Source organism: Cryptococcus neoformans (genome assembly GCF_000091045.1).
Source record: "Cryptococcus neoformans var. neoformans JEC21 chromosome 9 sequence".
NCBI classification, from domain to species: Eukaryota; Fungi; Basidiomycota; class Tremellomycetes; order Tremellales; family Cryptococcaceae; genus Cryptococcus; species Cryptococcus deneoformans.
This window is the reverse complement of record NC_006694.1, coordinates 1028655-1053579: the sequence shown is the minus strand read 5'-3', so window position 1 is coordinate 1053579 and position 24925 is coordinate 1028655. Positions and strand designations below refer to the sequence as shown.

The 24925-nt window shown below is 48.7% G+C and overlaps 7 protein-coding genes across 7 annotated transcripts; 3 read left to right on the top strand and 4 right to left on the bottom strand.

The window, feature by feature from the left end:
• The first annotated feature begins 183 nt into the window (after window positions 1-183).
• CNI03900 (conserved hypothetical protein) lies at window positions 184-3194 on the top strand. The gene is made up of 4 exons (XM_572620.2): window positions 184-930; window positions 988-1339; window positions 1390-2164; window positions 2218-3194. Exons 1-4 carry the CDS (start codon window positions 197-199, stop codon window positions 2961-2963), a joined length of 2607 nt encoding a protein of 868 aa, XP_572620.2. The 5' UTR covers window positions 184-196; the 3' UTR covers window positions 2964-3194.
• Window positions 666-4812, bottom strand: CNI03890 (hypothetical protein). Its single transcript, XM_572947.2, has 2 exons — window positions 3514-4812; window positions 666-3448 (listed from the first exon to the last, which is right to left on the bottom strand). The coding sequence occupies exon 1, from the start codon at window positions 4782-4784 to the stop codon at window positions 3546-3548; it is 1239 nt and encodes a 412-aa protein (XP_572947.1). The 5' UTR covers window positions 4785-4812; the 3' UTR covers window positions 666-3448; window positions 3514-3545.
• A 159-nt stretch (window positions 4813-4971) lies between these two features.
• Window positions 4972-6313, top strand: CNI03880 (conserved hypothetical protein). The gene is made up of 5 exons (XM_572936.2): window positions 4972-5216; window positions 5272-5422; window positions 5479-5606; window positions 5663-6087; window positions 6140-6313. The coding sequence occupies exons 1-5, from the start codon at window positions 5058-5060 to the stop codon at window positions 6186-6188; spliced, it is 912 nt and encodes a 303-aa protein (XP_572936.2). The 5' UTR covers window positions 4972-5057; the 3' UTR covers window positions 6189-6313.
• CNI03870 (spindle pole body duplication -related protein, putative) lies at window positions 6281-10297 on the bottom strand. Its single transcript, XM_024657884.1, has 15 exons — window positions 10086-10297; window positions 9320-10025; window positions 8909-9271; window positions 8596-8861; window positions 8447-8537; window positions 8223-8397; window positions 7845-8168; window positions 7722-7795; window positions 7565-7665; window positions 7429-7517; window positions 7213-7376; window positions 7084-7158; window positions 6908-7034; window positions 6799-6856; window positions 6281-6736 (listed from the first exon to the last, which is right to left on the bottom strand). The coding sequence occupies exons 1-15, from the start codon at window positions 10241-10243 to the stop codon at window positions 6340-6342; spliced, it is 3168 nt and encodes a 1055-aa protein (XP_024513581.1). The 5' UTR covers window positions 10244-10297; the 3' UTR covers window positions 6281-6339.
• A 249-nt stretch (window positions 10298-10546) lies between these two features.
• Window positions 10547-13527, bottom strand: CNI03860 (chitinase, putative). Its single transcript, XM_572898.1, has 4 exons — window positions 11417-13527; window positions 11225-11366; window positions 10926-11175; window positions 10547-10868 (listed from the first exon to the last, which is right to left on the bottom strand). The coding sequence occupies exons 1-4, from the start codon at window positions 13311-13313 to the stop codon at window positions 10674-10676; spliced, it is 2484 nt and encodes an 827-aa protein (XP_572898.1). The 5' UTR covers window positions 13314-13527; the 3' UTR covers window positions 10547-10673.
• Window positions 13528-14763: 1236 nt separating this feature from the next.
• Window positions 14764-18313, top strand: CNI03850 (expressed protein). The gene is made up of 12 exons (XM_024657883.1): window positions 14764-15225; window positions 15285-15348; window positions 15409-15594; window positions 15646-15674; window positions 15729-15788; window positions 15839-16001; window positions 16064-17181; window positions 17239-17300; window positions 17351-17598; window positions 17651-17721; window positions 17772-17870; window positions 17926-18313. Exons 1-12 carry the CDS (start codon window positions 14845-14847, stop codon window positions 18031-18033), a joined length of 2589 nt encoding a protein of 862 aa, XP_024513558.1. The 5' UTR covers window positions 14764-14844; the 3' UTR covers window positions 18034-18313.
• Window positions 18314-18594: 281 nt separating this feature from the next.
• Window positions 18595-24039, bottom strand: CNI03840 (cell division control protein, putative). The gene is made up of 9 exons (XM_024657882.1): window positions 23082-24039; window positions 22465-23016; window positions 22290-22408; window positions 21385-22223; window positions 21141-21329; window positions 20976-21089; window positions 20473-20923; window positions 19188-20422; window positions 18595-19134 (listed from the first exon to the last, which is right to left on the bottom strand). Exons 2-9 carry the CDS (start codon window positions 22572-22574, stop codon window positions 18853-18855), a joined length of 3339 nt encoding a protein of 1112 aa, XP_024513451.1. The 5' UTR covers window positions 22575-23016; window positions 23082-24039; the 3' UTR covers window positions 18595-18852.
• Window positions 24040-24925: the final 886 nt, after the last annotated feature.

Here is a 24925-nt window from a genome sequence, read left to right as displayed (position 1 = left end):
ACAATGGCATGGACGAAGAGTGAAAGTGGAACGACGTCGCTCCCGGAGGTTCAAGTAATCCTCCGGGCATCGGTTGTGTCAGATTACGTAAGTCCCGGTACCTCTCAAGTCCCCGTAGACCGACTCCACTCTCCCCTTTCCGCCGATGTTCGTCGTACTTTTTCCCCTATATTATCGATCCCACCGTACCCGGTCCATGAGCGGACCCTATAGAATGGACAGCCAGCCAGACGAAGACCAGGGTGACATATCTCTCTCACTCGCAGCAGCCAGGACTCCCACACGTCGCACAAGCCCATCGCAACCAACTCCAGCCATCGACTTGGATGTCGCGGTTCCCCAACCAAAACGGCTTTTCTTAGAGCCACAACGCGCAAGAGGGGTATCGACGGACAAACTGATTAGCGCGACCACCAACACCCATAGTCGTAACGAGTCTGCCGGTAATGACCTTAGTGACGATGGAGCAACCACTCCCGAATCCATAACGCGCAAGTTTTGGGACGGCAAAGCCTCAGATATAGGTCCCAGACCATCGTCCGCCCAGCCTCCAGTTTCAGAAAATCCATCTCAAGACGCATTCTCCCCGTTTCCCGCCCAGCCACCTGCAAGGCGTACACCTTCAAGCTTAGGTCGCTCCCGTTCGCTCAACGTCCGTATGCCTTCTGCCGATACGTCTTGTCGCCAACTGGGATCCAGCTCGACCCCCCTGTCAGCTACAGAGGTCTGTCCGACTCCGTCCGACAAGATTGGCTGGGCTAGGCGCCCAGGTGAGCCCAGGCCGCCGCCGCTGATGAGCGAAGATGTCGCAAGAAAGATGGGAAGATGGGTCAAGGAGATTGTTGTCTGTAACTTTGACTTGGAGAGAGGGCCTGTGGTAGAGCGAAGGGCAGGCGGGAGACGGTGGGGACTTGGTGAAAAGGAAAATGTGTAAGTGCATGTGCCAGTCGATGCAACATGGAAAAGACCTGCTGATCGCAGCAATAGAGCATTCTCTTCATTCCCAGATACATCTCTCTTCAGCGAAGGCACTATCCTTTTCTCCTTCAAAATTCGACATATATCCCCAGATCCTGTTACTCTTGCAAAGCCTGAACCTCTCTCGCCTCTTCCCAAAGAGAAAAGTATGGAAGAACGGTTGATGGATACGACGGTCCAGGACACTGAAGGTTCCCCTGTTGATGTCATGCCTGGAAACGGGACGGTACCGGCATTGATGAGCACTGGGCAAAAGGCGGAAGAGTATAGAAAGTGGGATGAGAGAGGGAGAGAGTGGCTATACGGATTTGTGTGGTTTGAGCAAAGGAGAGATAAGAGAATAACCAGGGGTTATATGCAGGTTAGTGAAATGGCTTTTTACTTATGACTTTAGCTGATCTTCGATTGTAGAAATCACTGGTAATCCTCACACACCTTCCATTCCCAGCACTATTTTCTGCTGTTCAGCAGAAGATTGCTCCCAACTTTTTCGAATACGGGTATTCTGCCATTGAAGCCGCATGCCACTCCATTGCCTCCTGGCCTGACCCTACGCCGGACACAGTCCTTCATCTCCCTCTTCTCTCTGACATCATAACTGTCAAACTCCCGGACACCACAGAAAATCCACAAATCCTCAAGATCGCTCCTGCCTCCCCTTTACCTGTTCCCATCCTTGCCTCCCTTCCTACGTCCTCTCCTCTTCGAGCATTTGCCCCTTTTATCGCATCTCTTTGGTCATTATGGGAATGCCTCATACTTGCCGAACCCATCCTTATCATTGCGCCCGATCCACGGACATGCTCCGAGATTGTCTGGTGGCTCCGTGACTTTCTCCGACCCATTCCGCCCACCGGCGATTTCAGGCCTTACCTCCATATTCACGATCACGACCTCCCCCTTTTGATCAATGCGAACAAACCCCAGCCAGGAGTCGTGGTAGGAGTTACAAATCCATTCTTCCGGAATGCGGCTTCTCATTGGCCGAATGTGATTAGTATTCCATCACAGCGAGGCAAGCGGAAACCGACAGGAGGAGCAGGCTCAGGTACGGGAACAATAGGCGGAGGTGTAGGTGGATGGGAAGAGCCGGAAGGATTTATTAGTCGACGGACAAGGAGTGTGCAGAAGGACAGGGTGTTATTGAAACGATTAGAAGGATTGATAGCAGAGGGTAAGCTCGATGGTAAGTGCATCCTCATGATTGAATATTGCATCAACTGATCCGGGCTGCTATAGATCCAGCAGGGAATGAGGCTCTTCGAACACATTTTCAGCAGATAACTGAACGGTTCCTCGTTCCTCTCAATCGATACTTTCAGACTCTCGTCCCGACTCGAACACCACAACCCAGCAGCCGATCTTCATCACCCTTCCCAACCTCCTCGACGACCCCGTCTATCAACACTCCTAACCCCACCTCAACCCATCTTTCGCCACTCCCACAATTTCCACACCCTTCCCCTACGTTCTCATTGCACACAGCGACATCAACAGCTGGGATCCGGCCCTTTTCCCTTCCGACTTTCCTCTCCCATCTTCGCACATCCGGTCCTAACCCCTTGCTGTTCAAGACAAAAGGTCTCACGAGCAAGTCAAGGGTGGAAAACGATTTCTACGCGAGTTTCTGTATGAGTCCTGGGTTTGCAGGTTGGTTAGCCGGAAGGGTGGATAGCTTGAGAGCTGTACTTGGAGGAGGGGCAAATGGCATAACGGGAAATCAGAAGCCGATGAGAAGAGGTTTGAATATCGTGCAAAAAACGCCGCCGAGAGGGAAATCTCCTCATTCCCAGACTCGATCGGTCAGCACGACTGTACCTGCGTCATCTCCAGGTGCGAGGCGTTTGAATGCTCGCGGGGGAAGTGAAGGGTCGACACCTCGACCGCCTTTTGGTCGGTCTGCGTCTGTCGGGTTGGGGATTACAGGTCCGGTGATCTATGGTGAGCCGGAGACTACAAGGGAAGAAGATGAAGAAAAGGTTTGAGAGGGAGCCTGGGTAGTATGAGGTTGAAAATGGGGGCAGATCACAGATCTGGAGGATGTGGTGTAACTATTGTGTACAAGTAGTGTTCGCTTCGTGTACTAAGGACTGTACCTTCAATCTAGCATTCGTAAATCAATTAGCATTAAAGAACAATAAAAGTTCTGTAAGCAACGGGTTCATTTCCGATGACGAAAACCATCGTCAGGGATGCATACGCAAATACGAGTCCTGCTTGTCATGGGCGTTGTTTATCATCACCTGAACACGAAACATATTGGTTCTCACAGGGACGAGCCAAGATTTGAGTTGGCTAGGATTGAGAAAGGAGACAGACCCAACTAATCCAGAGCCATGATACGCCAATTCACGCGGAGGGCCCTTTACTCGCATAATCGCTGAACATCAGCTTCAACAGCTTCGGTTTGGGCCTGCTCGGATGTGGACGAGTGAAAGCACAGGATGTCCTCATGGTTATTTCCAGAGGCCTTTGCAACAGTCAGCTATCGTTCTTATTTGACAGACTTGGCTCACAACCCAATCAGCAACTTACATACGATGATGAACCTTTTGTGGGCATGTACTTCAAGAATTCAATGTTGCCACCAATCTCCTTCTTTCTTCTCTTTCCCGCTTATCTTTCCTCTTCCAGTCTATTTTCTGCTTCCTACCCATCTCCCCTTTCTCTTCACCCTTATTGGTCCTCCTTTGACCGTATTTGGCACGTTTTTGAGCTTGAACAATTTCTTTATGAGTGTGCGTTATTTTCGACTCGGATGCGGAACGGTGACCAAGACCCAGACGGTCGAGTTTGAGTGCTGTGGGGATGGGCGCTGTACGGCCGGGGCCGGAAAGAGCTTCTTCGTCTTCTGAAGACGACTCTTCCGAGGAAGAAAGAGTAAGGTCGATAATGGCGTTACCACTAGCATCGACCTCTTGTATTTCATCATCTGACTCCGCCCGTCGTTTTCCCTTTCGGTCTTCCTTGGGAGTGTCTGCATTTTCTTCTTCCCACCTCTCTGGTTTACCCAAACCACCGCCTCCCCAGCCGAAACCTTTCAACATTCCATAGCCTTTATTCTCCGGTCCCAAAGCATAGTTGGGTGCCATTTTTTTGGATTGCGCTTGGGATGGTATCGTGAGGAGAGAAGAAATTGAAGACGGTGTCGTCGGCTTGGATATTTCCGGTGTAGAGTTTGGAGTTTGGGATTTCGAAAGAAGGGCTCGACGGATGAACCATTCAGAGCGATGTATGCGAATGGCTTCAGCTGACGATTTGGAATCACTGACAGTATTTGCTGGTTCCATAGTCGTTTTCGCAACTGCGATTGCAGGCTTGTTTGACGGTTGAGAATCCTCCTGTTGAGCATCTGACTTCTTCGCCAGTTTCAAATACCAATCTTTCATCGAATCACCATTATGCAGTATCTTGCCCGGTTTCTCTTCCTTCTCGCCCAGACTCACCTCGACCCCGACGCCATCTACGACGCTTCTCCCAAGCTCATCATAAACAGTTTGACTCTTGACAAAGACCGGAGGATGTTTGAGGCGTTCCGGTCCATGACGTGAGGGGTTGATATTCCATTCCCGCCAAGCGATATGTTTTGGGAGAGACTCGTAGACGTAATGCTCTGCTTTCTTCTCCGGTTGTCCGCTGATGCTTACTTGTGAAGGGGCATCTGTAGATGACTGGATAGGAGAGCCCGGCGGCGATGTATATTCGTGAATGTCCTCATGAGCCGAACGAGGAGGCGCAGGATCTGAAGTAATTGTCATTACTTGTGGGAGACCAAGCCCTGCACGATATGGCCGTGGCTGGGTCATTTTGGATTGACAGCCATATGGCTTGAAATACGAGATTGAAATGAAAGAGAGAAGATTGTTGAGGAAAAAAGAATGTGGAGGCGGCGGGTGGCCGGTGGCGGGAGGCTGTTCCGATGACGTCGCCGGCTATTCACACTGCGTGCTGAGCTCTTGTCATGTCCATAACATCCATTCATGTTTGGCTCGAGTCGAATGCCAGAAACACATAAAGCTTCACTCTCCCCACAACCATAGATATCAGAAGAGAATTCCAATCCAGGAGTCACAGCCACCATGACCTCAGCACAACCCAAACCAGTGTCCTCACCTGCTCAGCCAGAAGAACCTCCAGCGAGAGTCATCAATGAGAACACAGACATGTCCACTCTCACAGATCAGGAGATCATGAATCTCATGGAGAATATGGAAAACCAAGAAAATACTTCGGATAAGGTGTGTTTACATTGTCTTATGCATCAAGATGGCATTCCCTGACAATCTTGTGAAGCCGCTCGTAAGCACCCCTGTGCCGTTGTCTGTTATCCGGGAAGAATACTTGAAAGGTTCTCAACAAATCGTGAAGAAGCTCGATTACCTACAAGAGAACGGATGGGACCAGGTATGGAGAGCTCGAGGAGACGGCGATTGCTTCTATAGATGTAGGTTTGCCGCGAATTCCCGCCTTTGAATGGATAGGAACTAATCAACAGCGAAGCATTCACCCTGGCCTACCTCTTGAGAATATTACATTCCCCCGAACCAGATGTTGAAGCCAATTTGGCATATGACGCTATCCAACGTGCATTGCCTGCCATGGAGCAGTGTGGTTTTCAGAAGGACATTGTAAGCTTTGGGCTCAAAATACCTTAAACAGAATTCAAGCTGACTCTCTGTGTTAGTATGAAGAGTTCCTCGATCCTCTTTTGGCCCTTATACGCTCCTTTGCAGAGTCAGATGAGACCACTGCCAACGAATACTCTATCGTTCAAGCTCTTCAAGATCCTGAGAGATCCAACTACATTGTTGTTTCTCTGCGACTCATCACATCGTCGTATATCCGCACCCATGCTGATCTTTTCTCACCATTCTTATTCTCTCCTACCACATTTTTGCCTTTATCTACAGAGGAATTTTGCAGGCAAGAGGTCGAGCCTTGCGGTAAAGAAGCCGACAATGCGCAAATAATGGCGTTGGCGGAAGCTATGAATGCCGGGGTGAGGGTCGCATACCTGGACAGGAGCGAAGTGGGAGGGAAAACTATCAACTGGGTAGAGTTCGGCAAGGATACAAGTGAAAATGCTCGCCCATTGACATTGCTGTATCGGTATGTGATGATTATACGGTGCGCAAAATACATTTATTGACATCAATCGTAGACCCGGTCACTACGATGTGGTTACTAAGGATGTTCCACCAAAGGTTTAGTTCACGAGATCAATGCCCATGATGTAATCATCTCGATTGTCTGTAGCCTCACATGTAATGTTGATACCCAGAGCCCAGAAAACAAACCCGCCAGTGTCGATATTTATGCATTATACTTGTTCATACAAATAATAACAGCAGGGACTACAACTTATCGTCCAGGCATGACCCCTCTCAGAGCCCGGAGCATCTCGCTTCCGCTCCTAGGCGTTTCCAACCTCTCAGCGTTTCTCGATTCACCTCCTATCATGTTCCCATATGCAGGTTCCTCACTCACTCCTCTTCTTTTTCGCCCCAGTTCTTCTCTCAGCCTCGAATAAACCGGCTCACTAGCCACGCTTTCGCTCCCTCTAGCATCATGTCTATGTTGGTTGGACTGGGTTCTTCCGGAGGCAGAGGTACCGCTTGCGGCAGCTGAAAGTAAGATGTGAGAACTACTAGGTGCAGGATCGCAAGAGTGAGTCAAAGGGAGTGATCGGCGTGCTCCAATTGTGTGGGTAGTCGTCGTTGGAGTAGATCCAGAGGGACGAGGACGACCTCGATGTTTCCTGCATTGTCAAAGTGAGCTTGAACGGAGGGGAGGCCACATGAAAATACAAGATCAACTCACCTAGCATTAAGCATGGATTTGTGAGCAGCAGCTTCTTTCCACAGTCTAAACACTTCGGCTGGATCTCCGGTTAGCCCTGCACTTGGGAATGCGATGTGGGTCCTCTCACCAAGCAGCTTTTGATCCCATTCTTTCCTCATGGCTTTGGCCCATTTTCTCCTTTCCAAAGCTCTCTCCCAAGTAGCCCATGTCTTGCTTTTCACCCGCTGGGAGTCCGCGGTGATCCCGGGAAGGATCTGAGAAATGCTGTCAATATTAAACTCACATTGAAACGCGAAGACTCACATGGGTGTTGGCTTTCCATTTGTCCATCACGCCGTATAGGATGACGTTTTCATGTAAGAACTCGACTTCCTTCCTCTGGAAACAGCATTAGTAAGCAAGCAGTACAGTCCCTATGACTATTGTACACACGATATCGTCCAGATCCTTCTCTCTCTTTCGGTTCCACCACTTATCCCAAATGCATCGCAGCAGCTTGTTTTTTCTCTCGATGATTGATCGCTCAGACGCAAGCCGTAGGCGTTTCGACCGCTTGGCTTGCGACCGCCAAAATCGAAATGCACGTCGAAGATTTTCTGAAAGAAGATATGTAAGCTAGACAACGCAAAACTTGGGCAAAGTACTCACCGTTCTCCCGAATTTCAAGGAAATCATCGGCCTTTTTCTTGCTTGCCCTAATCTCTTCCAAATGGGATTTCCATCGCCCCAACGCATTCCTATCACATCCGTCAGATAACATTCGAAGCTTGTTTGTGGTACGTACTTTACAGTCTGCTCGTCCCTCTGCCTCACTATTTTAAGTTCGAGGTCTTTAACTTCGACGACTCGCTCAGTCCATTTGGCTAGAAGCCGTTCTTTGGTTCGCTTTGTCGAGACATGCGTTAGAAAGAAGAACCAATCTCCTCAGAATGGAAACATACCTCTTCCACAAACCTTTGGAACGCAGTTTCTCGTTTCTCAAGACCACGGTATCTCTTCGCTAGAACTCTCCACCCTGCGACATCGTTAGCTCCATCGCTATCTGAGAAAGGAAAGAAATTTACTGTCGAAAATAGGTTTCAACCTCTCCTTTTCTTTCTCCTTAATCCATGCCGTAGCCTTTCTCCTCCTATACTGTACTCCCCAAGTCTTGAACGCCATTCTCAGTGCGAAGAAGCCATGTGCCTTGTCTGCCAAGGCTTGGTTGGCTATCACGGTACGGGAAGAGGCTTTCCACTTTGAAAAGCAGTTGATGACAAGGTGTTGCTTGTGGACGAGCCTGGCTTGTAGAGATAAAGTCTGCAGAGAGGATAGATGAGAGCGCCAGCGAATGAAATGAGAAGAGAGAGCGTGTGATTGGCGTCTGCGAGTGAACTGATGAGCAAGTGCTAGAGTTAAATGGTATCAGCCCCTTGTAACACGCTATGAAGAGATTTCATCACCATTTAGCTTCTCCACTCGGTCCATTTCGCCCTTCCAGACGACGAAGGCACGGCTTTGTAGCCGCTTTTCTCGAATTTGATTGAACAGGCTCTCCCTGGAAGCGATCCTCCATTGTTTGAGGCTAGTCTGCAAGAGACGCAGTTTATCAAAGGTTTCTGATCTACGGCCGAGTGCCTGGATGGAAGTTAGCGTATATAGCTAATGGAAGGGTGTGTAACCGTACTTGCTGATTTATCGTTGCCGACTTCCATTTTGTCATGACCTTGTTGAAAAGACACCGGCGATCAAATGCAGAAGATTGTTGACTCAGCCAGCTACAAGGATTGTTAGAAAATAACCTCAGCAGGCATAATTGTAACGAATACTGCTCACTTTGCAACGTTCCAGTCATTCCACACTCTCGCCAGCAACCTTCCTTTTCCAGTATCGATTGCCAACTTCTCCTTGGGCTTCAACATTGCCATCTTTTGCCATAAATGCAACGCATCTTCCTTTTGGCGAAGTTGAATGTCTTGTAAAATGGATTTAAGATATCGCTGTTTGGTGGTGAGGTCATGCCAAGCGTAGAAAATTGATAAGATAAGCCCTTGTTCTTTAAAGGCTTTTAAGTATCGGAGACGTGCTTCCACACGCCAATGCTAAATGCTTGTCAGCAAAGCAGCAGATAAAAGGTACCACGCCTTACTTGGAAGACAGTCAATATATGATTTTCTCTCCTTCTCTCTATGAAGCCTAACTCCCTCTCTGCCATGTCTTTTTTCCATCTCTCCGTTCGTCTGTCGTCCCATTTTCTTTTCCAATGTGCAAGAGCTTTTCGGATCCTCTCTACTTCTTTCCGCCTAGTCAATCTTTGTTCCATCCGGTCGAGATCACGTTCTTTCAGCTTGGTCATCCACGTCTTTAGTGTGGCCGACTTAAGATGTTGTTCGCGATGACGATCGGCAATCGGAGGGAGTGATAGGAGACGACGTGATGATTTATGCCATCTCTCGAGCATTTGGCGGAGCAAAAGGTTGTTTCTGGCGGTGATAATATTCTTATAAGTAATCTGCGTAATGTCAGTCGGGCCACGAAACGAGAACGAGAGATGGCTCACTCTATACCACTCGCTTGTCTTAAACCACATGTTCCAACATCTCCAAGTCAGACCATACATGTAGAATGTATCGGCCTTCTGTTCCATTTGTCTTTTCATTTCCAATGGGAGATCATCAATGCGATCTACCCATGAGACTGTTTGCAGCGTTTGTTTTGTCTGTGCTTTTGGGGTTGATAAACCTAGTGTAGAGAACTCTTCTGTAGCTTGTTCAAGGTCCTGACTAACATCTGAAGCGGTGTAATCTGGGGGGTAGCCCGACTGGGGATATTGAGCGAAGATTGGAGTCGAAGTTCGAATAGGAGGATCGAAGGATAACAAGTCTTCTCCGGTAACATCCACCGTTTCGACAGGCGTATAGTCTGCAATCTCTTTCTTGACAAGCTGGATCCGTGGACTCGCCCTGATGGATGCTTCGCTTTCCTCGCCGCCTGTGTAGCCCTCATCCAGATCTGATGAAGCAGAAGCAAGGAAAGGAACGCGTTTTCGAACCTCAGGCAAATGGGATGAAGCGAAAGATTTTTGACTTTTCTTGTTGCCGAAATCTTCTTGATTAATACGGGATACAGAAGCGCTTGAAGGCAACGTTTGGTTTAGTCGGGTCGATTTCCATAGATCCCACTTGTCTCCCCATGTTGACGCTTTTAAGACTCCGACCTTCAAGAGGAAGTTGTAGTAGACAGAGTCGTTGGTAGCTGAGATCCCACTGCAACCGTGCAGCCGTGTGCATCAGCACTTCATTCAGGTAACTTGGATGAACACTTACTGCTCTTGCAGAACTTCTGTGTACGATTTGAACACTTGCGGGAAAGACGTTGCGTATCGCCCTCGCTGAAATATCTCTTCGACGATATCCAAGTCCACAGCGAGTGTCGTAGAGTCTGTATATGCAGACCTCGAAGAAGAGGTCGATGTCATGAACATCAGACCATGGAATGCTATTTAATATGCTTTGAATGAAGAGAAGTACTGTGGTTCAGCAGATGAATGGCAATAATAGGAGCGATCCAGCTTTCGGCCTCCTTGATCCGTTTGTTTTTGTTGACTTCGCGTTCGCGTCCTTCGACGCGGCCCAAATATCTAAATCGGTAAATTGGGCTGTAGAATTTCCAAGGGGTTTCTCCGAAACTCTCTCTTCGTTTGTTTTTCGTGCTGCTTTCTGCTCGTTCTTCGTTTCGTCCGTCAAAATCAGGACTTCCTTGACCACCCCTATCTAATAAGTGATTGATTATAGTATGTGGTGCAATGCATCAATTTGGCAATTATATACTGTTCTCTAGACCATCAAGGTCAGAAATATCCTGTTTAGATCCACGCTCTTTTTTTTTCCTACAACATTCCATATCTTCTCTTATTACACAGCGGGAAGTCCCAAACCACTCCTGACAGCATCTGTCAAAGGCCAGGACGAGCCCGTCCAGTCACCATCGACAGAGAAGACATTACATCCCCTCAACCCAGCCTGAGCAGCGAACTGAGCCTTGAGGTTCATAGATTGGGGGTCATCGTAGGTGACGATTTGGCCGGATTCAGAAGACTTGAGCCAAGGCTAATTTACGACGAGTCAATGAGAATCCATCATGCAGTAGAGTGGCCGAGGACTTACAGTACTAGAACAGTCATCCCAATGTCTGGTGAAACCACCGGTAGCGACGTACTCTCCATCGCTCAAGGTCAAAGCGCCTTGGTTTAGGAGACCATACCACATGACTTGACCGTCGGTCGTACCTCCAGACTCGTTCTGAACTGTGACGTAGCTGGCCTTCTTGGCGTGCTTAGATCGTTTGTGAGGGAGAAGAGGGAGAGAGCGTCGCTGAATAAGGGAAGAAGCCGAAGAGACTTGGATATAACCATAGCTGTAAAAGTTGATCAGCACCTTGTCAGTAAAACACCAGTAACACTTACGCAGGGACACCGAGGGTGATCTGGTTTGCGGGCATGCCAGCACTGGTCCATGAGGAAACTGCAGCATAAGCGTTGGCGAGAGGCTGAGTAGAGTTACCGCAACCATCAGAGAGAGGAGCATTGGGACCAGGGGTGCTGGAAGCTGCGGATGGCATCAATATTGATTCGCGTACAAGCTATGGTGATACTTACAACCCCAGACATCGTAGTTCATGATCAAAATCCAGTCAAGGACCTTGGCAAACTCGCTCACATCGGTCATCGGGTTACCATTGCTGTCCGCAAATGGCCAGACTTGCGTTGCAGAGGTGATGATGGCCTCGCTTGGCAAAGCGGCCCTCAAGTCTTGAAGGAAAATGAGGAAGTTGGCAGAGTCATCAGATGACACGGCGTTACCATCGGCACCGGCAGTACCAGGGTACTCCCAATCAATATCGATACCATCGAGGTTGTATTGGTTGTAGATGTCATAGATATTGCTTACAAAGGTAGCTCGGAGAGAATCATCGGCCACAATGGTAGAGAAGTACGCAGACCCAGTCCAGCCACCGATCGACAATTTGACTCGCTTACCCGCAGCGTGACCAGTAGTGACCAATCGCTGAAGGGAGTCTGTAGAGCTATCATCGGTGAAGTAGAGGGATCCGTCAGAGTTGGGGATGGCGAAAGCAAAGTCAAGGATGTCGAAGCGGTCCCAGTCGACAGACTCTGGAGAAAGGTAGTAGGCGGACCAATCAGGATAATATCCCAACATGAGAGTAGAGGCAAGAGTAGAGGTAGGCGAAGAAGAGCTAGAGGTAGAGGTAGAGGTGGCGGAAATGGAAGTAGATGATTCAAAGGTTGTAGCTGTGGCAGCAGAGGAGACTGAAGCGCTCTCAGGCCATGTTGAAGAGTCAGAAACAGAGACCGTACCCGACGCTGTCAAAGAAGCGCTCTCTGAGGCGCTTTCAGATGCGCTCAAAGAGGAAGAAGCCCAGGCGGAAGAAGAGGTGCTAGTCTCCCACCAGTTCCCGTGCGACTTGGTCTTGGAACCTGTCTCATTGGCCGAAGCTGAGGCAGTCTCAGAAGCAGTGGCTGATGACTCGAATCTAGAGTAAGAAGAGCTAGCCGTTCCTATAACCGCCGCAGAATCTGTAGATGTCGCAGAGATAGAGAATGAGTCGGAGAGGGATACAGACTCACTCCCAGACAAGCTTGCTGATCCGGTTTCGGAGATAGAAGAGCTCTTGGTCGAGGTTACTGACGCCCACTGACTTTCCGACACACTCACATTGTCAGACACGGTGGCATTGCTGGCAATGTTAGTCGACGCGGCGCCCAAATCCTCAGACTTGGTCGCTGACTCGGTTTGGGGCAGCGATGTAGGCCGAGAAGAGCTCGATCCTGTTGAAGCCGATGTCGAAGCGGAAGAGCTAGGAGCAGAATCGGCAGCAATTGACTGAGACGATGAAGATCCAGTTGAGGCTGGCTCTTCAGCAAAGGTAGAAAAGCTGGAGTCGGTCACAGTGGCTGAGGATGTGGCGACACCAGTGGTGGAAGAAGAGGCTTCAGATTGGGAAACAGAAAGGGAAGGATAATCGGAGGAGATGGAGGAGGAAGTAGGAAGGGAATCGGAAAGAAGACTAGACGTCGCCGTGACATCTTCGATGTAAGAGCCGGTGACAAAGGATGATGACTGGGCGTCGGTGTCGTAGGAAGATGATGTCAAGTCTGAAACTGATGATGATGCTGAGGCGGTAGGTAACATAGCTTCACTGCTTGTGGATGCTCCTTCAGTGCTCTGGCTCGCCTGCGAAGACCAAACACTGCTAACATCGCCTGAAGCATCATTGTCTCCATCATTACCACCGTCACCAAGGACTAACTGAGTGGAATCAACCCAGATAGTCCTGGTGGCGGTCATGGGGACCACAACAGTGGTGGTAGCGGTGATAGGGAGCAACCGCTCATCCAGTTGGCCACGCTCTTGAAGGTCTTTGAAGATCCTAGGGTGACGGTGTCGGCCAGGAGGAGCAGTGTGTCCCTGGGCGGAGGACTGGGAGACGAGAAGGAGGGCAAATGAAAGGAAGGCTGGAGTTGAGAGTAACATTGTGATAAATGGTAGAGAATGTGATCTGAGAAGAGAGAGGAAGCTTCCTGAGCTAGAGATATGGGCCAAGAGCCGGCTCTTGACAAGTTGTTATGCAGGTCGACTGCAGTTAAATTATAGAGAATGTGGGCCCCTTGGGCAAAGAGGGATAAAAGAAGAAGGTGAGGGAAGGACTGCGAAGGATTACCAGATAAAGGGGTTGAAAGAGATAAAGATGATGAAAGATTTCATTCATGCTGACCGTTTCGTTTCGTTCATGTCCATCATCAGCCAAGTCAACTGAGATTCATGCTTCTCACAGCTGGCGCTTCTCGCCATAATCTAAATCCGACCTAGGGATATTATTAGTACAACCTGAAGGGGCTGGAAAGCAATTTCGTACAGACTAGGGAGAAGTACGGCGCTCAAAGGGAATCGTCAGGGGTTAGAGCGATAAGATTTAGAACAGGATGTCATGATGGATGCAGCATTTAACGGGGAACTTATGTGTCGGTCAATGCCGCTTCGTTTGTTTTGTGCTAAACCATCCCGTGTTTGGTTCCGCAAAGCAGTCGCGCATGGGACAGCAGCCAATTACGTAAATGGTAACAAAGTGGCACTACTCGGTAGCCATGGCGTCCTCCGTCCATATGATTGCCTCCTCGACCGACCGTCGTCGGTTTCGTTTTGGTCGGTTTCGTTTTAGGAATTTCACTATCATTATTCTGTGGTAGTAGCAGAACAAAAGCACATAGATATGTACAAGCCACACTACAATGTAGTTCTTCACTAGGTTTACTGGGCCAATCCGGAATTGAAGAAGCAGCCCAGCAATGGCTATTGAAAACAAATGGAGGTAGAATCAGACGATACTTGGGTGGTTGAGCAACTGTCGGGAAGAATATCATCTTTTTAAATTATAGAAACTGGTGACTGCGAGTGCACCCATATAATTATCATGGGCAGAAAGAAGTAAAAACATGATGGCATCATCCTCCTTCCGATTCTACTATGGTTATTATTATTGTTTGCACAGAAGATGTTGGACTTGCTATACACGACCAGCGTTGGCGGGACACAGTTGTGATCAACTCTCCACTTTCATGTATCCCTATAGTAAGCGAGCGTTCATTGTAAGCTTCTCTAGAGGGCTCTGTGGTGCTCAATGGGTGCCGTTTGCCATCGCCGCCGCACTGATGAAGAACTAGCGGATGTCGGCTTTCCATCAGGGTTTACTAATCCCGTATTAATACTGTCAGCAATTGTTTTTCAATGTCATAGGCAGCTTGTTAATATGTATATGTTTCAGTAAAGCACTTATCCTATTATATGCATTATCATCATGGAAATACAGGTAACAAAGGGAATGGGCTATTATATATTCGCCGTTTCTCGGACCGGGAGTCGCCACAGACATTGGTGACGTGCAGGGTTCGCCATCCGAAGTTTATCTACATCTACAGCCAGTTTTGATCCATATAGGCTTCCCAGAATACTTCTCAACGTCTCAACACCTCATCTTCGTAACCATAATCCGCGCACACCGCCAAATATGACGGCCACTCCTCCGGGCAGAATAGCCCTTCCGCCCAAACCAACAATTACTGACATCCTCGGCGGGTCTTCGGCTCTCGCGTCCGACACACCATCTCCTCAAGCACATCAAAGCTTCAACTCTCCACACTCTTCCGCCGTCAATGGGCATTCAAGAGGGACTATTCCGCGCTCCAAAGCTCGTACAAAGTCGGCTCGACTTAGTTTTTCTAGTTATGGTAGAGGCAGAGCAGCCAGTTCTCGAGGTCCAGCGGGCGGAATCGTCGACGATCTGCTAGATGATGAGGATTTCGGACCAAAGTTGCCCACTTTGGTGCCCGGGATCCGAGCGGCTTATGCCACTCCTCTCCCTGCACTTCCTATGATTGTAATGTGTATAGTGAGTGGCAACGGATTCATAGATCTGCAATGACATGTAGCTAATCTGCTGCTGCGCAGGCAATGCTGTCAGAGCTATTAGCGGCGAACTTGTGCACTCCATTCATCCTCAAGCAGGTCGAAGGTGTGTCTACAGGTGTTTATATGTCTAGTAATGGCTTGCTGACTTAATCCCGCATGGAAGGTTTCTTCCTTAACTCCGGTCGAGAAAAGAATAGTGAGACGGAAGCCGCAGTTGGTCTTTGGACAGGCAATCTTGTCTCTGTCTTCTTCATCACACAATTTTTCACCTCTCTCCTTTGGAGTAGCATAGCAGATCGTCATGGTCGTCGTGCTGTGTTAGTAGCCAGTCTTGCCGGAAGCGCTATTGGTGAGTCAGTAATTGGGATTCCGCTTGTGTTCTGTGACTTACGCCATGTAGCTCTTGTAATTTTTGGTACTTCTGAATCTGTGAGACTTGGGTCAATGTGTAAATCCAGCATGTAAGCTGACGCTATAAGTTAGCTTCCCGAGGCTATCTGTGTCAGACTGATTCAAGGCATTTTCGGAGGTGCTGTCGGAGTAGTGAGTTTCCAGCTAACTATTAGGAATAGCTCTAACAGCAGGTTGTCCAGTTCCGAGGTTCGATCCGAGACTTGACTGACGACACTAACGCCGCTCGTGCTTATGCTATGCTCGGTTTCTCATGGGGTTTCGGTGGTGTCATTGGTCCTATCATTGGCGGTGTCTTTGAAAGCCCAAAGGAGAACTTCCCCGGTACTGCTTTGGCTCAAATTCGTAAGATGACTGGTATCCTTAGTATGTCAAGATGATGATCGCTAATTTTCAATGTCTGCCAGCCCTATTCCAAAATTTCCCATATATCCTTCCGACTATCATTGGCGGTGGCGTTCTTGCTGTCGGCGCCATCCTCTCTTGTCTTCTTTCTTGGGATGGAGGTGTTCGAGGCGGCAGGCGTATCACCCTCGCAGTCGAAAAGAACGAACCCCTTGCCGGTATTTCTCCTGCTGCTGGTCGTCACGCTTCCCCTGCGCCTTCCAGCCGAACCGCAATCAGGGTCCCATCAGTCAGTTTGAGGCGAGTCTTGTCACCCAGCCAAGAAGAAGAGGATGCCGCTCACGGTGCTGGATATCCGGAACTCTCTCGTAGTGCGGGCGGCCGAAGGGATAGTCGAGCGAGCTTAGGCACGGCTTATGGATACGGAGGTATTCGTTCCAAGCACCCTACTTTGGCAGCTAGAGCAGCATTGGAGGCTGCTAGGAGGGCTTCAGCTGCAGTAGGCAGACCTGACGAGAGTGATGAAGAGGACGGCGAGATGGGTAACAGGGCTCTGAAGGTTGCACAGAGGCTGTTGCTCGCGAATGAGGAGAACACATTTAACATCAATGACCTTTGGGTGTCTGCCGCGGTCGCCCAAGACACTGCTGTCTTTGATGATGAGGAGGAGACAGAGGATGACCAAGAAGAGGAGGTTAACGAAGCCGTACCCGACACTTCTTTTGCCTCCCCTTCATTACATGCACTTTCACCGTCAACCTACGATGGCCATCAAGGTGACCTCTCCTTCCGACGGTCTAGCAGAGCACGCCTCACAAGTGTGGGCAATATTTCTCTTCATCGTAACCTTCCCGGCCACCGATTATCCGTATCACATGGCGGCAGGCGATTCAGCACCACTTCAGGACACATGCCTGCCATCTTCTCCAACACTGGTGTCAAGACTCCGCCAGCTGTAGCAGCCGCATATGAAGCAGAATCGCCCAGACACGAAGCTGACTCATTCTTCCGCGCAGCATCACCTAGTCCCGACCATGGCAGGGGATCCACCGGTGGCTTAAGCGCTATCGCTGAAGGGCCTGGAAATGCTGTGGACTCTGCGACTGCCGGCGTTGCCGCTCAGATCTCTGAGAAAGAGGCCTCTTCGTTCTCACTTTTGCCTGTTCAAGTAATCATCCAGGTGTGTTCAAATAATGACTTTGTTCGTCACATAGAACTTATCAGTCCATTCCGATAGTATGGTCTCCTTGCTTTGCACAACACTATCCATGATCAAATATTCTTGTCATTCTTGGTAACGTACGAGGCTTACCTTTTGAAGTTTTGAGTAATTGCTGATATGATCATAGTCCCTACCGCTCTGGTGGTCTTGGGCTTAACCCGGCCCATTTCTCCCTGGTAGTCGCTCTCATGTGTCTCTGCCAGCTCGTGTATCAATTCTATATTTACCCTCGACTTGGACCCCCTCTCGGTCGTTTCACACATCTTCAAATGTTCAGGATTGGATGTGCCCTCTACCTTCCTGCCTACTTCTCTCTGCCAATCTTACACAAAATTGCTTCTCCTGACTCTGAAGGCAGTTTCTTTTTGATGTTCTGTGGGTACTCCAAGTCACGACGAAGACATTGGATCTGATTGATTCATTGTAGGCTTGGTTACTATCACTGCTGTGAGGTACTGTGCAGGTACATTCTCGTATACCTCCGTCATGGTACTTATTGTGAGTCGAGACCCCCTACATCAAGTACGCCTGTTAACCCATCCCTACAGAATGCCATGTCTCCTCCCCACGTTGTTGGCCTTGCCAATGGACTCGCCCAAAGCACCGTATCATTCTCGCGTTTCTTTGGCCCTGTAATCGGTGGTGCTGTGAGTAATACCTTCCAGAGCATTTCGTGGCAACATACTGATGCCTTGTTTGTAGGTTTGGAGCGCCAGCATCAATGGTAATCCAAGCGGTTATCCTTATGGCTTTTACTTCTGCACTGTAGCATGCTTTATTCAGTGGTCATTGTCATTTTTTATCCGTTAATCAGCCATACCCGGTGCTTGAGGAAAAGGTAGTTTATATTATGGGCGCCAAGCGCGTAGATCGTATAGTCGGGGGACCTTAATTGGTGAACGACAAGAATTTGTGAATCATGGCAGACATCATTAATCACTTTTATGACCTTTTTTTTTGACAGTAACGAATATATGTGGACTCTGCTCGCTAGAATGCGATGGCGAGCATATGTAGCACACTGATTTTTCTGATGATTTGAATCCGACGACCAAAATATATACCCATATACATGTACATGTACAATGACAGCTTCTGTCTGCTCCTCCAGTAATAATCGATGGCCTGTGTAATCATCGCGCCCAACCTATTTGCATCAGCCGTCATCCTACATATGATTAACTTTAACAGTGCATGTCACTTTACGACTGGAAATACTAACGCCAGATCAAAGACTCCAGATTCAAATTATTATGCGCCATGACGAAGACTTTAGCAGCCAAAAAGCATGTTCTTTGGCACTGCAACATCATTAGCGTCAAGAAAAAACATCGCCACCGTGCAGTCATATTATTGCAGCATACAGACTGACACTCATGAGATTTCTTCATACTGTACGTACTTGATACAAAATGTACTCTACTTTTTTCTGATCACAGAAAAGATGAACACGACAGAAGACACTACCCAAACCCCAAATCCAGCCATCTAAGATGAAAAACATGAAAGTAGTAAACATAGATGAATAAATATACGAAACTGACAAACTTTTTTGAAAATAGAATAAGAAATAAAATAAGCCATGATCAACCTTCTCTCTGTTTTTTACCCTTACAAACGTCTCTCTTCTCAATAAATCTCTCCTTGAGGGCTTCCTCTTCGGTCCTCGGCCCATCTGGCAATCAAATTGATATGCCCAGCCTGATCTCTCGCATCCTCAAACATCAGCTCCACATCCGAGTCAAACTTGACTTGGATCTCGTCTCCGTCATTATCGACATAGCGGATCTGAAGCTTGTCATGCACATTCGCCGGTCGGTTAGAGCTGCTGCACAGGCGAATCTTCTTGTGGATTTTCTGATAGAGAGTGATGAAGTCGATCTCTTGTGAGACACCGAGAACGAATTGATCCTTTAAAACACAGGTTAGCATGTTGATCGTATCAAGCTGTACGAGTTACCCACATTGCCAAACCGCAATTTGACTAGCACACTTCCAGAAACATTGTCGCCACTATTTTGTCTCAAAGGGCCCCGAACATCTCCGTTGCCGCTGCCATATGGCGTGGCAGGACTGGTCTGGTCTGAAGTATCGGTGGTAGTCGTGGAGTGATGACTCTCACCACTTGATCTCTTCTCATTGCTCATTCGCTTATTGAAGTATGCTGTTCCACCCACAAGAGTCGTTGAGCTACTAGGTCCAAACCCAGGTACAGGGGTACTTTGGACATAAGGATGCGTGCTCATCTGAAGAGTAGACGCAAGAGGAGAAGTGGTCCAAGTCCCATTGGGCCCTGCGGTGTAAGGAAGAGATACAGCACCAGTGACAGTTGGTTGCTGATAGACATTGGGAGAGGAGGCACTGCGATTCCGGAGGGGCGGAGGGTGGGGCACGCTAGGCATCGCGTGACTAGGAGCGCGCATCATCCCTCTAAGCGACCCGTACCTCCCATATGATTCCCGAGTATCCATCGGATTCCCCTCTCCCTCGTCTACTTCAGTAGCACGCGGTAATCTCGTAGAGCTCATCTGCCTGACCATACCAGTTCGTATACCTGTACTGCCCGGTCCAGAGCCGAAGGAAATTTCCGAGGCCACCGACATTCCCGACATGGCAGACGTTAAGCGAGGAAGGGGAGGAGCCGTTGGTTGTTGAGTACGCCACTGAGTCATGCTGGGACCGTATTGGTCTTCGGTCATAGCACGAGCGCGAAGCTCTGTTGGCAAGACAGAAGTCACTGATTGCTGGCTCTGCACTCGCCTACCGGTGGAAGGTTGACCGGAATAAGCGTACGGATGATACCCTTGAATGCTGGGAGTTGTGCGACCACTGCGGAGGCCTTCGGGGTCTTCGTCTTCAGAATAATAAGGAGTAGTCGATCCGTTTGGAAGTGGAGGCATGTTGAAGGGCGACACTGGAGGATGCTCTGTGGCAGGAGTGGGGGGACCGAAGGAGGAATGTTGGTAGTACTGCCTTTCAGAATTAGAAAGTCGACCAGCCTTCATTCTTGCCGCTCGCATGTCCTCTTGAATCTTGCGCTCGTTGTTGGCAAGTTCCAAAACCTTCTCCGACCATTTCCTCATTTGTTCTTCACTCTTACCGATCATCACGAAAGAATCTTCCTGATCATCGTGGTAACCATCCTGGTTTCGAAGAGGAATAGTCCATCCGATCAATAATCGAGCAGCGCCATATGCATCTTGATAATATGGTTAGTTATGGTCACTTGAAACCGATAATTTAACTCACCTCCAGGCTCAGAGGGCAAGATGGTGGCTTCCTTAATGTTTGAGACAAATATTCTACCCTTCAACGCCAGTTTCTTCTTGTCAAGCGGTCCACTCTTGCTGGTTCCTCGATCTTTCCTTAACATGCTCGAATTCTTGTTCTGTTTCTTCTTCTCTGGTGTGATCTCTTTGCAACAGAGCATCATTTTCTCAAACAAGAAAACGTGGTATTCTCGTGGTTGATCAGCCTTGGTCACCGTGAAGTGGTCGTCGATATGTAGCGATCCAAACTTGTCAACGTCGTGACCTTTCCAGTCATCAACCCGCTCAATAAGTTCGCGCACAGTGGCTTGCTTGGCCTTGAAGTCTGTGACCTCATTGATACCGGCGGCAATACGCTTGACCGCAGCAGAAGCCTCTTCCAACTCTGGTCGGAACGGATACTCATGCTTGGCTGTGGCGTGGAGAATAGCCTGTACGTCATTGTTAGCAATTATATTCGTTCATTTGCGCATAATGACATACATCAAGGAGAAGACCATATTTGGTGATTCTCTGGATAGGCTTAATCATGAACGCCTGCAATTCCCGTTGGGGGTCCAAGCACGGCCTTTCTGTCGGGGATAACTCTTGTCCTCGCTGCGGAAACAGTCAATTTCAGTCACCAATGACCTGCAGGGCTCCACTCACCATAAGAATTGGCATCTGCTCATTCACAACAGTGATAGCGTCGAGGTAATTGGCACAGTATGGGCCGTAGCAGTCAAATTCCGCCTCGCTCAGGATGAACGGCCTGCCCCATACACCCTCTGCCCAAGCACCAGGTCCTCGCTCTTGAATAGGCTCATACTCCGTCTCAAGTTTGATTAAGAATTTCCGCTATACAACTGGGTTAGCATGGTTGCATATGCACTTTATCCAAACGTTTGCTCACGTGGAAATCTAAAATCTTTGACAGATTTGAGAAAATTTGATGGTTCGTTTCGGTGGACACCAACTGGGCCTCCAGCATCTCTTGTGAGCACCTCACCAGAATTTCCAGCTCCTGCACGTAACTCTTCTCACTCGCAACCAACTCCTCGACAGATTTGAAGGCGTTGGCGTCAGCCAATGATGTTGACAGGCCGCGCTGCATCTCCACTGCAGTTGGAGAGTTCTCACTGGGGCCAGCTTCGATATGCACCCCACCATTCATGGTCGCCGCCATATTAGCCACCGCACTCGCACCCGAGCCTATTCCGCCCATGGAAAACGGTAAGTCATAAGACTGTCTAGACTGCGCACGCTGAGCAATGGAACCCGATGCCGCGAAAGGAGTTTGAGGTGATATAGGAGACATGGCAGATACTGGCAGATTGTCCAACATTTCTTCTACCGTGCTCAGCACCTTCATCAAGCCCGTCGAGTCGTACGCTTCGATATCCTCCCCAGTCGATTTGCCCCACAGCTCATGCAACGCCCACATATCAGACGTCCATCTTCCTTCCTCTATTCGCTTCTTCATCGCCATGCAAAAGGCTGCTATATATCTTTGGCAGGGTTTGGCATTTTCTGGTCGCTTGGCCCAATTACGGACACCATTAGAAGAGTCGTAGAATTGAGGAAAGTCGTATTCGATTTTGGCAGGCGCTGGTAAGTCCGCATATAGTGGTGATAAAGGATCGACGAAGGATGGGATAAGGAGGTTGTAAAGGTGGCAAAGGGGTGAACCAAGCCGGAAAAGATGACACATATGTGAAACGACATCCAACGGTTCGGCATTAGGTGGTTGTTCTACGATAATGCATAACGTTAATCAGCTGTTTCCCATCGACGCGCAGGCCACATTGCACGACGCACCTAAAAATGGTTGAAAACCGTCCACACATAATAATCTCTTTTTCAAAATGGAGCAAATTTGGTGTAGAGATCTAGTAGAAGTTGACAGCGCCGCTGTTTTGAGGGCAAGGGCATTTTGGCTGAGTCATTGATGTGTTATCAGTTACAATTTTGCAATCATAGGACACGTGCTTACGGATTTGACGGCATTTGGATACTCTGAATGTCCAGCTGGGGCAAACTTTCATTTCCTCTTTGACTCACAGAGCCTATACGCCTCCTGGAGATGGGGCCGGATATAGACATTGAAAAGCTAGGCTGATGTATGGGGTGATCGTGGTGAGCTTGAGGGCCGTGCTTGACTTGCCTGGATCACCTGAGTCAAGAAAAGCACTGGCCAAATATACCGAGCTGGTAATATACAGGGGATTCGAAGTTGTCGCAGCTCGACCTCGCAGCAAGCGAATGAAGATGTTGGTCTGTTTGTATAGTGGGAGATCAAGGTAGCAATGGTGAATCGTTGAGGAGGAAACTACAAAGGAGGTCCTGCGTGGAGATGGCCAGACGATTTGTCGCGGAAGAGGATCGCCTTTGGAGGATGGGACTTGAGTAAAGGCCTTTTAAGAAGGATGATGACAATATAAAGGTATATCGACGCCGGGCAAAGGTTGTCTAGTCAATTGATGACTGGGATAGGGAGCGATTATTGACCTGGAATGGAAGGCGGTCGACGAAATGCAGGGCGCAGCTGTCAAAAGCCAAAGGAAGACTGTTGTCAGGTTGGTTGATCGAATGACTGTTGGTGACACGCACCGTTACAAGCAAGCCGAGAGCGGGCGTCGAAACCCGAAAAAAGTGTTCCGTCGCTTGCGTAACAAGCGGAAGAGCAATGGACCGTAGCTTAGGCCTTGTCGTGGCTCGTGGGAGTAGGGGCGCCGACCGTGTGCCGTTTGGAGTGCAGCCCGAAGGGTTCAGGTCGCGAGGAGCCGCTATTGTGTGCTAGGAGATCGATGGACGTGGGTGATGACCAGTGGACCGTGGATACCGTCTTTCTCCTCCAGTTCCTTCTTCTGCGGTGCAGGCGGCAAGCGCTGTATCTGGATGTACTCCAATCCACCAGCTTTACTCAGAGCTTCGCTGCAATATCTCCACGGGACTCCACCAGAGACACCGACGCGTGCTCAAATAATCCGACGTCCGAGCGTCTTCCTTGAAACGCCTGTCCCTCGCAAATGTCCGTTCCACACTGTCCTTTCCGTCTTCGCCTTTTGTTCTTCTCGTTCGCAGACGCTGTAAGAAAAATGTCGTTCGAGAAGAAAGATAGGGCAAGAGACCTTGAAAGGTTGAGGATATTGATGTAGGGAGGTAATGGTTTTAGTATGGGAATTTCGGGAGAATGCTGGTACCCAAATGTATGTGAAGGAACGCGTCCGTGGCGACAGCCAGCAATTTCGGTAATCAAAAATGTCTTGTCTCGTTGAGATACCGTAATGACTTTGAAGTTTGTCGCCGCCGTTCTCCAAACGAGGATGAGCTTATAGTCTATAGCTTAATATCGCTGAGGCTCGCTAGGTATTAGGATGTCGAGAATGGAAGAAGGATTCAAAATAATTGACCGACTGAAGATAGCGACAACAAGCGAGGGAAAAAGGCTGGACGCGTTAAAGGACAAAAAGGTGTGTTCACCTCCGAAGACATCCTACTGGGTTGTGCGCCACCACAAAAAGGCTCTTTTGTGTTCTGTGTTTTGTTCTTTCTGCTTGCTTTGAGCCAGTGACTGCTCTTAATAATAGTTCTTCTTCTTCAGATCCTTCTTGGGTTGCATACAAATATCCGACGATAGCAGTTCGGTACTCTCCTTACCTAGCAGGTTGGGCCGACACAAAAAAACAGCTAAATTCTAGGCGTTCAAAAATCTTTTAGAATTAATAAACTCAGGGTTAAGCTCATATGCTCAACAAGACGCCACCCGACAAAATGAGATTCGGATAAATGGACCGGTGGACGGTAAAGCGGCAACGGGGTTCATATTCAAAGCCAAAAAGCTAAACAAAATTAGGGGAAATCGGCCATCCAGCAGGCAGATCTTTCATTCTGCACGTCATGGATCACGCATGGAATATGGAACATGAACTTGAACATGGAACTTCACGCATCATGTACATCAAGCATATTCGAACACCCTGCTTCATGATCATCCGCCTCACTTTTCTGTACAGAGTACAAGCCACCAATCAGCAGGGAGCATGTAAGGCGGCTCAAGAAGAGAAAAGGTCCGAAGACCACCAACAAAGAAAGAGAATATGAGCAATTCAAGATCGAAAATCCCATTTTTCCCATAATCTCGCCCGGCATGGTTCTTCTTTTTAACGTCGTTAGCTTCGAAGTACAAGTCCAAATACTGGCGGAAACTTCTGTCCCTGAGAGTGCCTTTCTCATTTCAGCCGAAAAATCGGCCACCACTCTGGTCGCTCCACGGTGCACCGTCATTTAATTATTACCATTCAAATTTATCAATCGTGGAACCACTGGACAGCCACCACAACGAAGCCACGAGAAAGGAAGAAGCGGCAGCAGCTCTCTGTAGCATAAATGGCATCATACAGTTTCGATGATCAATAAGACCTTACATCCATTCTTCAAAACCCATTAACGAC

Excerpts from the sequence above, each read along its gene's own strand:
- CNI03900 (XM_572620.2), top strand. The coding sequence starts at position 197 with ATGAGCGGACCCTATAGAATGGACAGCCAGCCAGACGAAGACCAGGGT. Across the intron at positions 931-987 it reads CTTGGTGAAAAGGAAAATGT|AGCATTCTCTTCATTCCCAG; the intron begins GTAAGTGCATGT and ends TCGCAGCAATAG. Across the intron at positions 2,165-2,217 it reads AGCAGAGGGTAAGCTCGATG|ATCCAGCAGGGAATGAGGCT; the intron begins GTAAGTGCATCC and ends GGGCTGCTATAG.
- CNI03890 (XM_572947.2), bottom strand. The coding sequence starts at position 4,784 with ATGACCCAGCCACGGCCATATCGTGCAGGGCTTGGTCTCCCACAAGTA.
- CNI03880 (XM_572936.2), top strand. The coding sequence starts at position 5,058 with ATGACCTCAGCACAACCCAAACCAGTGTCCTCACCTGCTCAGCCAGAA. Across the intron at positions 5,607-5,662 it reads GTGGTTTTCAGAAGGACATT|TATGAAGAGTTCCTCGATCC; the intron begins GTAAGCTTTGGG and ends TCTCTGTGTTAG. Across the intron at positions 6,088-6,139 it reads CCATTGACATTGCTGTATCG|ACCCGGTCACTACGATGTGG; the intron begins GTATGTGATGAT and ends CATCAATCGTAG.
- CNI03870 (XM_024657884.1), bottom strand. The coding sequence starts at position 10,243 with ATGTTCATGACATCGACCTCTTCTTCGAGGTCTGCATATACAGACTCT. Across the intron at positions 7,666-7,721 it reads TCCAAAGGTTTGTGGAAGAG|CGAACCAAAGAACGGCTTCT; the intron begins GTATGTTTCCAT and ends GTCTCGACAAAG. Across the intron at positions 7,035-7,083 it reads AATGGAAAGCCAACACCCAT|ATCCTTCCCGGGATCACCGC; the intron begins GTGAGTCTTCGC and ends AGCATTTCTCAG.
- CNI03860 (XM_572898.1), bottom strand. The coding sequence starts at position 13,313 with ATGTTACTCTCAACTCCAGCCTTCCTTTCATTTGCCCTCCTTCTCGTC. Across the intron at positions 11,176-11,224 it reads ATCACCCTCGGTGTCCCTGC|CTATGGTTATATCCAAGTCT; the intron begins GTAAGTGTTACT and ends CAACTTTTACAG. Across the intron at positions 10,869-10,925 it reads GGGATGACTGTTCTAGTACT|CCTTGGCTCAAGTCTTCTGA; the intron begins GTAAGTCCTCGG and ends GTCGTAAATTAG.
- CNI03850 (XM_024657883.1), top strand. The coding sequence starts at position 14,845 with ATGACGGCCACTCCTCCGGGCAGAATAGCCCTTCCGCCCAAACCAACA. Across the intron at positions 15,595-15,645 it reads TCTTGCCGGAAGCGCTATTG|CTCTTGTAATTTTTGGTACT; the intron begins GTGAGTCAGTAA and ends TACGCCATGTAG. Across the intron at positions 17,301-17,350 it reads TTCTTGTCATTCTTGGTAAC|TCCCTACCGCTCTGGTGGTC; the intron begins GTACGAGGCTTA and ends ATATGATCATAG.
- CNI03840 (XM_024657882.1), bottom strand. The coding sequence starts at position 22,574 with ATGTCTATATCCGGCCCCATCTCCAGGAGGCGTATAGGCTCTGTGAGT. Across the intron at positions 21,330-21,384 it reads CAAAGATTTTAGATTTCCAC|CGGAAATTCTTAATCAAACT; the intron begins GTGAGCAAACGT and ends CCAGTTGTATAG. Across the intron at positions 20,924-20,975 it reads AATATGGTCTTCTCCTTGAT|GCTATTCTCCACGCCACAGC; the intron begins GTATGTCATTAT and ends AATGACGTACAG.